This window comes from Oncorhynchus mykiss, chromosome 18 (genome assembly GCF_057628025.1).
Source record: "Oncorhynchus mykiss isolate SJ-2025 chromosome 18, ASM5762802v1, whole genome shotgun sequence".
Taxonomy (NCBI): Eukaryota; Metazoa; Chordata; class Actinopteri; order Salmoniformes; family Salmonidae; genus Oncorhynchus; species Oncorhynchus mykiss.
The window spans coordinates 54,869,136-54,884,487 of record NC_143039.1 but is presented as its reverse complement, the minus strand read 5'-3'; the positions used below and the strand labels follow the sequence as shown (position 1 = coordinate 54,884,487).

Genomic DNA, 15,352 nt, shown 5'->3' with positions numbered 1-15,352 from the left:
CAGACATAATTCTGAGACTGACTGTTGTATTGATTCCTGTACCCAACAGAGTCAGCTTCAGTAATAGCACATGCACAAAGTGGACAATTGAAATCCAATTCTCTAGATTTTGTTTTTATTCAGTTTGAAGTAGTAACTAACATGGCAGAGACTAAATGGACCTCTTTTGTTGAAATCGCCACCCGTCTTGTTCCTCTATGATTTGGCCACTCAGCTTCCCTCAGTACCTCATTGTACCTTGTTCAGAATAATCCTCCCATTTCTACTCTTTTGCTGTGTGTGTGTGTGTGTGTGTGTGTGTGTGTGCTTTACTCGTCTCGTGTGTATTTACTATATTCTATTCTACTGTATTTAGTCTATGCCACTCCGATGTTGCTCATCCTATTATTATATATTCCTTAATTCCCTCTTCCTTTTAGGTTGTGTGAATTGTTAGATATTACTGCAATGTTGGAGCTAGAAACACAAGCATTTCGCTACTCCGCAATAGCATCTGATAAACATGTGTATGTGACAAATCAAATTAGATGATATTTGTGCCCAGTGGCCAACATCAAGACAGGGTGAAAGTCCCAGACCCTCTGTGGGGCAGTGTCTAGACACACTACTCTGCGAAATAGGATTTCTTGATTCTACTCAAAATATTTTAGGCAACAAAATTAGACTAATATAATTGAGTAGACCTTTTTGCTAGTTTTTATGAGTAGATAAGCTTGAGTAAGTTGTTTGGATGTGGTCAAATAAAAATGATGGAGAAGAAAATTATTATATTAAGTTGGTTGAACTTAAATTCATAACTAAGCAAAAAATAGAAGTCCTCTCACTGTCAACTGTGTTTATTTCCAGCAAACTTAACATGTGTAAATATTTGTACGAACATAAGATTCAACAACTGAGACATAAACTGAACAAGTTCCACAGACATGTGACTAACAGAAATTGAATAATGTGTCCCTGAACAAAGGGGGGGGGGGTCAAAATCAAAAGTAACAGTCAGTATCTGGTGTGGCCACCAGCTGCATTAAGTACTGCAGTGCATCTCCTCCTCATGGACTGTACCAGATTTGCTAGTTCTTGCTGTGAGATGTTACCCCACTCTTCCACCAAGGCACCTACAAGTTCCCAGACGTTCTGAGGGGAATGGCCCTAGCCCTCACTTGTGCGATCCAACAGGTGCCAGACGTGCTCAATGGGATTTACATCCGTGCTCTTCGCTGGCCATGGCAGAACACTGACATTTCTGTCTTGCAGGAAATCACGCACAGAATGAGCAGTATGGCTGGTGGAATTGTCATGCTGGAGGGTCATGTCAGGATGAGCCTGCAGGAAGGGTACCACATGAGGGAGGAGGATGTCTTCCCTCTAACGCACAGCTTTGAGATTGCCTGCAATGACAAGCTCAGTCCGATGATGCTGTGACACACTGCCCCAGGCCATGACGAACCCTCCACCTCCAAATCAATCCCGATCCAGAGTACAGGCCTCGGTGTAACGCTCATTCCTTTGGCGATAAACGTGAATCCGACCATCACCCCTGGTGAGACAAAACCGCGACTCGTCAGTGAAGAGCGCTTTTTGCCAGTCCTGTCTGGTCCAGCGGCGGTGGGTTTGTGCCCATAGGCGACGTTGTTACCGGTGATGTTTGGTGAGGACCTGCCTTACAACAGGCCTACAAGGTCTTAGTCCAGCCTCTCTCAGCCTATTGCGGACAGTCTGAGCACTGATGGAGGTTTTGTGCGTTCCTGGTGTTACTCGGGCAGTTGTTGTTGCCATCTTGTACCTGCCCCGCAGGGTGTGATGTTCGGATGTACCGATCCTGTGCAGGTGTTGTTACATGCGGTCTGCCACAGCGGGGACAATCAACTGTCCGTCCTGTCTCCCTGTAGCGCTGTCTTAGGCGTCTCACAGTACAGACATTGCAATTTATTGCCCTGGCCACATCTGCAGTCCTCATGCCTCCTTGCAGCATGCCTAAGGCAGGTTCACGCAGATGAACAGGTACCCTGGGCATCTTTCTTTTGTTGTTTTTCAGAGTCAGTAGGAAGGTCTCTTTAGTTTTCATAACTGTGACCTTAATTGCCTCCCCTCTGTAAGCTGTTAGTGTCTTAATGACCGTTCCGCAGGTGCATGCTCATGAATTGTTCATGGTTCATTGAACAAGCATGGGAAACAGTGTTTAAACCTTTTACAATGAAGATCTGTGAAGTTATTTAGATTTTTACGAATTATCTTTGAAAGACAGGATCCTGAAAAAGGGCTGTTTCTTTTTTTGCTAAGTTTACATGAAATTGTTATTGTAACTGAATGATTCATCCTGTTATCTAGTCATTGTTACATGATATATTAATTTAGACCAACTCAAAGGTTCACATTTTTTACTTTGGTTTTACTCGATCGGCTCATCTAAGAGAAAAGTTATCAGGACACCAGGAATCCTTGAAAACCATTTATTTTATATAATGTTTTGGAAAACAGCTCTTATTAAATAGTTCAAAAGCAGCAGCAATGATTCTCAAATTATTAGTTGAAAAATTACAGAATTGCAATCAACATTGCAGGTACGTCCTGATTGCTGCAGGTCGGATAAACCCTAGAATTAGGAACTAGAACACTAGCTAGTAAAGGCTCTCTGTGGGCAGAACCGTCTCTTTAGGAGAGAATGGAGCTTCAACTCCATGGACTTCACAAGGACCAAAATAGTCTCATAGTAACCATGGATTATAACAAAAATGGGGACTCATGGAGGCTCAAATAGCTTGTGGTTTGCACTGTGGAATATTTTCCTAAATTGACATGACATCCTTAATTAAAAACATCTATTTTGTATACAAAACAGCTTACATACCGTGGGAGTGAACCTTTAAATCACACTTTGAATAATAAACGTGTCTTCCTTAACCTCTAAATTATTTAGCACAGATCATTGCATTGGGCCGATCGGGGACGGGGTCTTAGACCACAATGTGCTCGAGCTCCGCCTCTCGGTGACTAACCTCCGGTAGGCAGAGGCTGGTCCCAGCACATATTCTGTGCCCCAGGCGACATCAACAAGAGGCAGGTCTGTGGTAGAGGACACCGTTCCTGACCTGCTACCAGAACAAATAAAGGGAGGTAATAGTTCCAGAGGCTCCTCAGTGTTTAACTACGCAGGTGTTACAAAGTAACCCTGACATTCAGTCTATGACAATTGTCCTCTAGGCTGTCATTCTGCTTAAGACAGTCATTTGATTTTGAGGGCTGTCATCTTGACTGTGAGGTTTGAGCAGTCCAGCTCCACAAACAGTTTCTGGAATGCCTCGTGTAGGTAGCTGAAATTCCGAGCATAATGTCATGCCAAGTAGAATGACACAAGCCTGTTGGACCCTACCCAGACCGGTGATCACCAAGACAACCCTCTAGGACGGTGCCCATCTCCTCTGGACCATCACTCGCTATGGCACCCTCCTTCTTGATCACACAGATTTAAATGACATGTTGTGCAAGGTCTTGCAGGACATTATCCCCTTCAGATTCCTGTAAAAAAATAAAATAGACACATTCTTTCGATGTTGGGATCAAATTTTACATGCAAATTTAATGCAAATTTGCTCATTTAAATCAATTTGGATTATGAGATGCCATTATTTTTATCAGAATACAGTGAACATTCTCTCTCTCTCTCACACACACACACACACACACACACTAGAATATTCAGGTCAGAAAATGCTTTATTGCCCTCACATGGTAGTCTCCTTCAGCCAGGTAGTCAATCAAGAAAATCACTCACTGAACTCACATCATGACCCTGATATAGAATAAAGTCACTGTTGTCATTGAATTGAATCTGTGCATGTGAAGGAGGGAAATCTATGCATTCACCGATCCACGTACAGTGCCTTGCGAAAGTTCGGCCCCCTTGAACTTTGCGACCTTTTGCCACATTTCAGGCTTCAAACATAAAGATATAAAACTGTATTTTTTTGTGAAGAATCAACAACAAGTGGGACACAATCATGAAGTGGAACGACATTTAATTGGATATTTCAAACTTTTTTAACAAATCAAAAACTGAAAAATTGGGCGTGCAAAATTATTCAGCCCCCTTAAGTTAATACTTTGTAGAGCCACCTTTTGCTGCGATTACATCTGTAAGTCGCTTGGGGTATGTCTCTATCAGTTTTGCACATCGAGAGACTGACATTTTTTCCCATTCCTCCTTGCAAAACAGCTCGAGCTCAGTGAGGTTGGATGGAGAGCATTTGTGAACAGCAGTTTTCAGTTCTTTCCACAGATTCTCGATTGGATTCAGGTCTGGACTTTGACTTGGCCATTCTAACACCTGGATATGTTTATTTTTGAACCATTCCATTGTAGATTTTGCTTTATGTTTTGGATCATTGTCTTGTTGGAAGACAAATCTCTGTCCCAGTCTCAGGTCTTTTGCAGACTCCATCAGGTTTTCTTCCAGAATGGTCCTGTATTTGGCTCCATCCATCTTCCCATCAATTTTAACCATCTTCCCTGTCCCTGCTGAAGAAAAGCAGGCCCAAACCATGATGCTGCCACCACCATGTTTGACAGTGGGGATGGTGTGTTCAGCTGTGTTGCTTTTACGCCAAACATAACGTTTTGCATTGTTGCCAAAAAGTTCAATTTTGGTTTCATCTGACCAGAGCACCTTCTTCCACATGTTTGGTGTGTCTCCCAGGTGGCTTGTGGCAAACTTTAAACGACACTTTTTATGGATATCTTTAAGAAATGGCTTTCTTCTTGCCGCTCTTCCATAAAGGCCAGATTTGTGCAATATACGACTGATTGTTGTCCTATGGACAGAGTCTCCCACCTCAGCTGTAGATCTCTGCAGTTCATCCAGAGTGATCATGGGCCTCTTGGCTGTATCTCTGATCAGTCTTCTCCTTGTATGAGCTGAAAGTTTAGAGGGACGGCCAGGTCTTGGTAGATTTGCAGTGGTCTGATACTCCTTCCATTTCAATATTATCGCTTGCACAGTGCTCCTTGGGATGTTTAAAGTTTGGGAAATATTTTTGTATCCAAATCCGGCTTTAAACTTCTTCACAACAGTATCTCGGACCTGCCTGGTGTGTTCCTTGTTCTTCATGATGCTCTCTGTGCTTTTAACGGACCTCTGAGACTATCACAGTGCAGGTGCATTTATACGGAGACTTGATTTCACGCAGGTGGATTGTATTTATCATCATTAGTCATTTAGGTCAACATTGGATCATTCAGAGATCCTCACTGAACTTCTGGAGAGAGTTTGCTGCACTGAAAGTAAAGGGGCTGAATAATTTTGCACGCCCAATTTTTCAGTTTTTGATTTGTTAAAAAAGTTTGAAATATCCAATAAATGTCGTTCCACTTCATGATTGTGTCCCACTTGTTGTTGATTCTTCACAAAAAAATACAGTTTTATATCTTTATGTTTGAAGCCTGAAATGTGGCAAAAGGCCGCAAAGTTAAAGGGGGCCGAAATACTTTCGCAAGGCACTGTATCCTATATTACTAAAAGGCGTACAATGCTTGGGTAGCAGAGCAGGGCCTGTGGATTAAATTGCAGCACCAAACATAAGCCAGCTAAATATAAAACAGTGAATTTTTCCTGAGAAAACTTTACCTGGAGTAGGACCTCCAGCATGACCCGCAATCTGTGTCCAAGGGCCCTCCCTGGGAATGGAATAATGACGGCAATATAGGGGTGTACTGGCCCAACGTGGCCGTAAACCTTGGCTTAAGATGCTTTGTGGTGTACTGGCCCAACGTGGCCATAAACCTTGGCTCAAGATGCTTTGTGCTGTACTGGCCCAACGTGGCCATAAACCTTGGCTCAAGATGCTTTGTGGTGTACTGGCCCAACGTGGCCATAAACCTTGGCTCAAGATGCTTTGTGGTGTACTGGCCCAACGTGGCCATAAACCTTGGCTCAATATGCTTTGTGGTGTACTGGCCCAACGTGGCCATAAACCTTGGCTCAAGATGCTTTGTGGTGTACTGGCCCAACGTGGCCATAAACCTTGGCTCAAGATGCTTTGTGGTGTACTGGCCCAACGTGGCCATAAACCTTGGCTCAATATGCTTTGTGGTGTACTGGCCCAACGTGGCCATAAACCTTGGCTCAAGATGCTTTGTGGTGTACTGGCCCAACGTGGCCATAAACCTTGGCTCAAGATGCTTTGTGGTGTACTGGCCCAACGTGGCCATAAACCTTGGCTCAAGATGCTTTGTGGTGTACTGGCCCAACGTGGCCATAAACTTTGGCTCAAGATGCTTTGTGGTGTACTGGCCCAACGTGGCCATAAACTTTGGCTCAAGATGCTTTGTGGTGTACTGGCCCAACGTGGCCATAAACCTTGGCTCAAGATGCTTTGTGGTGTACTGGCCCAACGTGGCCGTAAACCTTGGCTCAAGATGCTTTGTGGTGTACTGGCCCAACGTGGCCGTAAACCTTCGCTCAAGATGCTTTGTGGTGTACTGGCCCAACGTGGCCATAAACCTTGGCTCAAGATGCTTTGTGGTGTACTGGCCCAATGTGGCCATAAACCTTGGCTCAAGATGCTTTGTGGTGTACTGGCCCAACGTGGCCATAAACCTTGGCTCAAGATGCTTTGTGGTGTACTGGCCCAACGTGGCCATAAACCTTGGCTCAAGATGCTTTGTGGTGATCCTCTGGAATTTTTAATTTATCTGAAAGACAAATACTGGAATATCATCAAGCAAGGCTAATAAGAGGTTTCATTTGGTATTGTATTTTTTGGCTGCTGACTCACTTGAGGCATCAAACATAGCAGGCCATCTGCCTTTCATCTCTTAACACTGGGACACTGGTTGATGACTTCCTGTCTTCGGTGGGCAAATGTCTTGGTCAACAATCTAGCAGTCTTGGGTGGTAGCTAGTCCAATTTTGACTAAGCAGCGCCTACATTAGTCAAAAGCTACTTTTATTAAAGATGCTGTGTGCAGAGCTGGGGCAAATGCCAACATAACAAAATGTGGGAAAGTCAAGGGGTCTGAATACTTTCCAAGTGCACTGTACTTACCATGTTTTCTGTACTAAACTATATAGAATATTAGCCTGCTGCAAACTCCCTACTAAATCGCACAGTACGGCCTTGATCTGATACAGTGCCTTCAGAAACTATTCAGACCCATTTACTTTTCCCACATTTTGTTAACTTCTTAGGGCTGAAATCCCGTTAACGGGATCGATTTGACAACAGCCAGTGAAAGTGCAGGGAGCCAAATTCAAAACAACAAATCTCATAGTTACAATTCCTCAAACAAATAAGGATCTTATACCATTTTAAAGGTAATCTTGTTGTTAATCCCACCACAGTGTCCGATTTCAAATGGGCTTTACAGTGAAAGCACCACAAACGAGTATGTTAGGTCAGAGCCAAGTCACAGAAAAACACAGCCATTTTTCCAGCCAAAGAGAGGAGTCACAAAAATCAGAAATGGAGATAAAATTAATCACTAACCTTTGATGATCTTCATCAGATAACACTCATAGGACTTCATGTTACACAATACATGTATGTTATAAAAAAATCTCAGTATATATTGGCGCGTTATGTTCACTAGTTCCAAAAACATCCGGTGATTTTGCAGAGAGCCACATCAATTTACAGAAACACTGATGAAAATACAAGTGTTATGCATGGAAATATAGATACACTTCTCCTTAATGCAACTGCTGTGTCAGATTTCAAAAAAGCTTTACGGAAAAAGCAAACCATGCAATAATCTGAGTACGGCGCTCAGAGACCCAACAAGCCAAAAAGATATCCGCCATATTGTGCAGTCAACAGAAGTCAGAAATAACATCATAAATATTAACTAACCTTTGATGATCTTCATCAGAATGCACTCCCAGGAGTACCAGTTCCACAATAAATGTTTGATTTGTTCGATAATGTCCATTTATGTCCAAATAGCTACTTTTGTTACCGCGTTTGGTAAACAAATCAAAACTCACAAAGCTCGTTCACTAGTTGCAGACGAAATGTCAAAAAGTTCCGTTACAGTCTGTTGAAACATGTCAAACGATGTATAGAATCAATCTTTAGGATATTTTTTAACATTAATCTTCAATAATGTTCCAACCGGAGAATTCCTTTGTCTTCAGAAAAGCAAATGGAACGGGAGCTACCTCTTATGTGAATGTGCGTGACCCGCTCGTGGCTGCTGGCAGTCCTCTGACTCATTCCCCTCTCATTCAGCTCCCCTTCACAGTAGAAGCCTCAAACAGTGGCTAGTGGAAGCCTTAGGAAGTGCAACATGACCAATATCCCACTGTATCTTCAATAGGGGCTGAGTTGAAAATCGACCAACCTCAGATTTCCCACTTCCTGGTTGGATTTTTTTCTCTGGTTTTTGCCTGCCATAGGAGTTCTGTTATACTCACAGACATCATTCAAACAGTTTTAGAAACTTCAGAGTGTTTTCTATCCAAATGTACTAATAATATGCATATATTAGCAACTGGGACTGAGGAGCAGGCAGTTTACTCTGGGCGCCTTATTCATCCAAGCTACTCAATACGGAGTCTTTAGGTGCCTTTTGGCAAACTCCAAGCTGGCTGTCATGTGCTTTTTACTGAAGAGTGGCTGATTGGTGGAGTGCTGCAGAGATGGGAGAACCTTCCAGAAGGACAACCATCTCCACAGAGGATCTCTAGAGCTCTGTCAGTGACCATCAGGTTATTGGTCCCCTGCCTGATCAAGGCCCTTCTCGCCCGATTGGATGGCCAGCTCTAGGAAGAGTCTTGGTTGTTCCAAATTTCTTCCATTTAAGATTGATGGAGGATACTGTGTCCTTGGGAACCTACAATGCTGCAGACATTTTTTTGGTAGCCTTCCCGCAGATCTGTGCCTCGACACAATCCTGTCTTGGAGCTCTACGGACAATTCCTTCGACCTCATGGCTTGGTTTTTGCTCTGACATTCACTGTCAACTGTGGGACCTTATATAGACAGGTGTGTGCCTTTCCAAATCATGTCCAATCAATTGAATTTAGCACAGATGGATTCCAATCAAGTTTTCAAAACATTTCAAGGACGATCAATGGGAACAGGATACACCTCAGTTCAATTTAATTTGAGTCTCATATTAAAGGGTTTGAATACTTATGTAAATAGGGTATTTCTGTTTTTATATTTAATACATTTGAAAAAAATTCTTAATCTGTTTTCGCTTTGTCATTATGGGTTATTGTGTGTAGATTGAGGATTTTTATTTATTTAATACATTTTAGAATAAGGCTGTAACCTAACAAAATGTTGAAATAGTCAAGGGTTCTGAATTCTTTCTGAAGGTACTATATATCTCTAGAGAAACTGCATTACAAAATGTAATTCCAATTGAATTGACATAGGTCTATTACTTGATTTAAAAACCGACAAATAACCATATTTTTGTTAATCGTTCAGCACTAGTCTGAAGACACGTTTTAACCCTTCTGTATCTGTCTCCAGGTCGGCCCATCCCCTCCAGCCCTCTAAAGAGGAGTTGTCCAGCAGTGTGTCTGTCCAGCTGTTTAACGGAGAGACCCAGCATCTGACCATCACCCTGGAAAACATTGGCTCTGAAGACCTGGAGACGCTGGAGGTCGCCTCCAAGACCTGTAATACTAAAGGTCAGGGGTCAGACAAAACGCATACACACACACGCTTTCATGCTGTTTCTAAACCAGTTATTCCTTTGATGTGCTTTCCCTCCATCTGTTTCTTTCTGTCTCTCTCTTTCTGTGCCTCTGTCTTTCTCTCTCCCTCCCTCCCTCTCTCACTGTCTCTCTCTCTTTCTGTGTCTGTCTTTCTCTCTCCCTCCCTCCCTCTCTCTCTCCCTCTCTGTCCCTCTCTCACGGTCTCTCTTTCCCTCCATCTGTTTCTTTCTTTCACTCTCTCTCTTTCTGTGTCTCTGTCTTTCTGTCTCTCTCTTTCTGTGTCTGTCTTTCTGTCTCTCTCTCTCTCTTTCTGTGTCTGTCTTTCTGTCTCTCTCTCTCTGTGTCTCTGTCTTTGTCTCTCTCTTTCTGTGTCTCTGTCTTTCTGTCTCTCTCTCTCTTTCTGTGTCTGTCTTTGTCTCTCTCTCTCTTTCTGTGTCTCTGTCTTTCTCTCTCCCTCCCTCTCTCACTCTCCCTCTCTGTCCCTCTCTCACGGTCTCTTTCCCTCCCTCTCTCACTGTCACTCTCTCTCCCTCTCTCTCCCCTGGTGACTCCTCCTGTCCTCTCGTCAGCGTTAGAGGTCACTGGTCATTGTGTTTCGGTTCTTCAGCTTTCGTGCTCTTATGTCTTTTCTCTTTGTTACTTTGCAGAGCTGGGATCGCCCAAGCTCTGCAGTTTTGCTCTCTCTCTCCCCCTCCCTCCCCCATGTATCCAGCTGACATCTGGAATATGTTCTGACAAAACGTTGCACATCAACAATTGTGTCACGTAGTTAGCCGTCAAACTTGCAATTACAACTGTAGTCCACCTGTGGTGCGTGGTTTAAATTCAAATGACCCACCTGCTCTGTCAGAGCTGTGGTTTACTGTTGGCGTTGTAGAGGGATGCAATTTGACACATTCCTTTTGAAGTTGCCAAGGAAACTCACGTGATGAGCAGAATGGCTGCGATAGAGGTGGGAGTGGCTTGCCAGTACAGTGCTGCTGTGGATCCTCTTACATCATGGATACACTGGTTTTAACAGGGCTGGGGGGAAACCATCTGTCTTCTTCTTATAGGAAGAGTCCTTTGCTCTTGCTTTGATTTTAACGTACAGTACAGTCTTCACATTTTCAGTTGAAGTCCTGGCTGTGAACTTGCCTTGAACTTATCAAGGCGTTTCATTGTCTTCACATTGAAAGAATCCCTTCTCTCGAACAAAATCTGAAAGAATATTCAGTAGACTACTCACCATAAAGTAGGCTACGGTCTTATACCAACAAGTTGTGTTGATGTGTTGGTTTGAAAAGGATCCCACCAGATATCTTCTCAATGTATTAACATATTCTTAAAAGGCAATTTGTTCAAAGGCAACCTTCTGCAGAGTCATCACACCTTGGTTGAGGAGGCTAAAAGTATGAAGCATTATGACAAACCTAATTACTGTTCTCCAGAACTGCAAGCTGCACATCAACGTTAGAAAGTTTCCTAATGTTCACGCTTTCTTTGTCAGCGTTGGTGAAAAGCCAAAAGGCTTTTAAAGTGATGATTGATTGTGTTTTGTTTTCTCTCTGGAAGCAGAAACGCTCTTGATATGATGAAATTACAGAGGCTGTGTCGCAAATGGCACCCTATTCCCTATATAGTGTACTACTACTGACCAGTTGTGCACTATATAGGGAATAGGGTGCCATGTCGGGACACAGCCAACAGTTGGAGTACCGTAAGTGGAGGAAAGGAGCATCATCTCATTTTCTTCTTACGTCTCGTCATTAAGAAGCTCTGTGGTTTATTTCCCTAGAGGGGTTACCTTGGCATAGATCCTGCAACATATATTTTTTGAGTTTTGCCAGATCTCATACAGAAACAGAGTTCATCGAATTTAGATGAGATTCCTTTACTTCAGTTCGGGTTTATTGGATGGTCTTATGGGTTGGAGATGTTGGGAGTTGCAGTCCCACTTGACATGACATTTGGTAATGAACGATTTGTAAAGCATGTGTAGGCAATATATAAGGTCCCCAAGAGGCTTTTACAGGGCCTTCAGAAAGTATTCACACCCCTGGACCTTTTCACATGTTGTGTTACAAGGTGGGATTAAAATTGTTGACAAAAAAAGGAGAATTAAATCAATCTACATAAAATACTCTGTCAAAGTGGAAGAACAATTCCAACATTTGGAAAACATTTATGAAAAATAAAACACTATCTTCATTACATAAGTATTCAACATAAGTGTTAGAATCACCTTTTGCAGTGATTATAGCTGTGAATCGGTCTGGGTGAGTCTCTAAGAGCTTTGCACACCATTCCTTTTTAAATTCTCCAAGCTGTGTCAAGTTGGTTGTTGATCATTTCTAGACAGCTGTTTTCAAGCCTCACCATAGATTTGCAAGCCGATTTAAGTCAAAACTGTAACTAGGCCACTCAGGAACATTCAATGTTGTCTTGATAAGCAAACTCCAGTGTATATTTGGTTAATTTGGTCTCCAGTGTCTGTTGGAAAGCAGACTGAACCAGGTCTTCCTCTAGGATTTTGCCTGTGCTTAGCTCTTTTCAGTTTTTTTATCCTAAAAAAACTCCCTAGTATAGTACTTAACGGTGACAAGCATACGTATAGCATGAAGCAGCCGCCACCATTCTTGAAAATATGAAGAGTGGTACTCATAACGCTTTGTTTTCGGGGCATAAAGTTAATTTCTTTGGCACATTTTTAGCAGTTTTATTTTAGTGTCTTATTACAAACAGGTGCATATTTTGGAATATTTGTACTATGTACAGGCTAGAGGTCGAACGATTATGATTTTTCAACACCGATACCGATTATTGGAGGACCAAAAAAAAAGCTGATACCGATTAATCGGACTATTTTTGTGTGTGTGTATATATATATACACACACACACACACACACACACACACAGTATATCACAAAAGTGAGTACACCCCTCACATTTTTGTAAATATTTGAATATATCTTTTCATGTGACAACACTGAAGAAATGACACTTTGCTACAATGTAAAGTAGTGAGTGTATAGCTTGTATAACAGTGTAAATTTGCTGTCCCCTCAAAATAACTCAACACACAGCCATTAATGTCTAAACCGCTGACAACAAAAGTGAGTACACCCCTGTGTGTAGGCCAGTGATAAAAACATCTACATGTAATTCATTTTAAATTCAGGCTGTAACACAACCAAATGTGGAAAAAGTCAAGCGGTGTGCGTACTTTCTGTAGGCAGTGTAGACTGCTCTAGATTCTATGAGATTCTATTAGTTTGGTGCTATAGTGAAAGGTATCCAATATATGGTTTAGTGTTGAGTTCTAGCCACCTGCTGGAGGTGCTGTGAGCTGAGCAATTGCACTATAAATATCTGTTGAAATACTACCCCCCCCCCCCCCCCCTCACCCAAATCCGTTGACATTGCTAACGGAAAGGAAATGCAGGTAAGGCTACAATAATCACTTTAATTGATTAAGACAAACTGCAAGCCAAAGCTACACATGTTCTCCTCCCACACATAGATGAATTTACGCATTTTGTCTTGACAGCTTGTTCCAACATTGTGTTGTGACTTACACATAGTTACAATATTTATTTGGTTCTTTCAATGGAGTCGGTAAAAGGAGTACTGTGCGTGCCCATATAACACCCTGCACTGTCATGCAGCCAGAAATCCAGAAAGATGGTTGTCCTTCTGGAAGGTTTTCCCATCTCCACAGAGGAACTCCATTGGGTTCTTGGTCACCTCCCTGACCAAGGCCCTTCTCCTCCGATTGCTCAGTTTGGCCTGGCAGCCAACTCTAGGAAGAGTCTTGGTCGTTCCAAACTTCTTTCCATTAAGAATGATGGAGGCCACTGTGTTCTTGGGGACCTTCAATGCTGCAGAAATGTTTTGGTACCTTTCCCCACATCTGTGCCTTGACGCAACCCTGTCTTGGATCTCTACAGACAATTCCTTCGACATCATGGCTTGGTTTTTGCTCTGACATGCACTGTCAACTGTGGGACCTATAGACAGGTGTGTGCCTTTCCAAATCATATCCAATCAATTGAATTTACCACAGGTGGACTCCAATCAAGTTGTAGAAACATCTCAAGGATGATCAGTGGAAACAGGATGCACCTGAGCTCAATTTCGAGTCTATGTATAAAGCAGTTGTGGCTGGATCAGCAATTTGCAAGTAACACTTTTGACAACTGTGCACCAGTGGCAAGTCACATTTTAGTTGTTCACATTAAAGTGACACATTAACGTTTCAATAAAATGTGTAATTAAAAGTAAAACATAATTCAGTTTGAAAATGGAACATGAAAACATTTGAATAAGCCAAATATGAGGAACAATGTCACATTATAAATAAAAACTTCAGCTGCAGAAAAGGATGCTAGGTAACATGCAAAAAATGTGTGTACTTATGTTTTTGAATGTATACTTTAAATATATTTTGTGGACATTTAAATATACTTTTTTGAAAGGATACTTAAGTATTTATTTTTTTATATGAAAAAGTATACTCCGGAAGCATGTTCCTCAGCTGTGCATGTGGGATAAACTGTCATTATCATTGTCAACTTTCTCTGCACTCTTCAAAACTCATTACTGACACAAACTACAGTGCCCCCTTGGATGTCTTCACATTTTATCGTTACAAAGTGGGATTAAAATTGATTTAGTTGTATTTCTTTGAATAACAATCTACACATAAGTGGAAGAAATTATTATTTAATACAAAAAATATATAGTCATTGCATATTCAGCTCCCTGAAAACATGTTAGAAACACCTTCTGCAACGATTACAGTGGTGAGTCTTCTTGGATACGTCTCTAAGAGCTTTACACACCTGGATTCTGCAATATTAACCCTTTATTCTTTTCATAATTCTTCAAGCACTGTCAAGATGTTGGGGCTCATGGCTAGACAGAAATGTTCAAGTCTTGCCATAGATTTTCAAGCAGATTTAAGTTGAAATTGTAACTTGGCCACTCATGAGCCTTCACTGTCTTCTTAGTAAATAACTCCAGTGTAGATTTGTCCATGTGCTCTAGGTTATTGTCCTGCTGAAATGTGGCTTTCCCTCCCAGTGTCTGTTGTAAATCAGACTGAAGCAGGTTTTTCTCTATGATTTTGTCTCTGTTTATCTCCATCCCGTTTCTTTTCATCCTGAAAAACTCCCCAGTATTTTCCGATGTCAAGCATACCCATACCATGATGCAGCCACCACCATGCTTTGAAATAAGGCAGCAATGACTCAGTGATGTGTTGTTGGATTTACCCCAAACATAAGGCTTTGCGTTTAGGCCAAAAAGTGTATTCCTTAGCTGTTTTTTTCCATTATTATTTTGTATATTTGTATTCCTCTTTTCACTCTTTCATTTAACTCTTAATGCTGATCCAATCTCTGTTTTCTCCCATCACAGCCTTTGAACTGTGAAACTGTTTTAAAATCACCAATGGTCTCATGGAAACATCACTGAGCAGTTTATTTCCTGTCCAGCAGCTCAGCTCAGAAGGACGACCATTTGATGTGTCTTGGGCGTTTAATACATAATCCACATAATTATTAACTTGACCATGCTTAAAGAGATATTCAATGTCTGATTTTATATGTTTACCGATCTACCAATCACTGCCCTTCTGTTCTTCCAGAGTATTTTGAGTTCATGGTTGACAATACATAACAGTGAAATACATTTGAAGCCCTTTTTCA

The 15,352-nt window shown here is 41.8% G+C and overlaps 1 protein-coding gene across 4 annotated transcripts in view; it reads left to right on the top strand.

Annotated features, from left to right (window-relative positions):
- Window positions 1–15,352, top strand: part of trappc9 (trafficking protein particle complex 9) — a 298,859-nt gene that overhangs the window by 68,293 nt on the left and 215,214 nt on the right. For all 4 annotated transcript variants that reach the window (XM_036952949.2, XM_090208801.1, XM_090208803.1 and 1 more), the window contains one exon: window positions 9,474–9,634. In XM_036952949.2, the coding sequence (XP_036808844.2) occupies window positions 9,474–9,634 (161 nt within the window). The remainder of the gene's footprint in view (window positions 1–9,473; window positions 9,635–15,352) is intronic.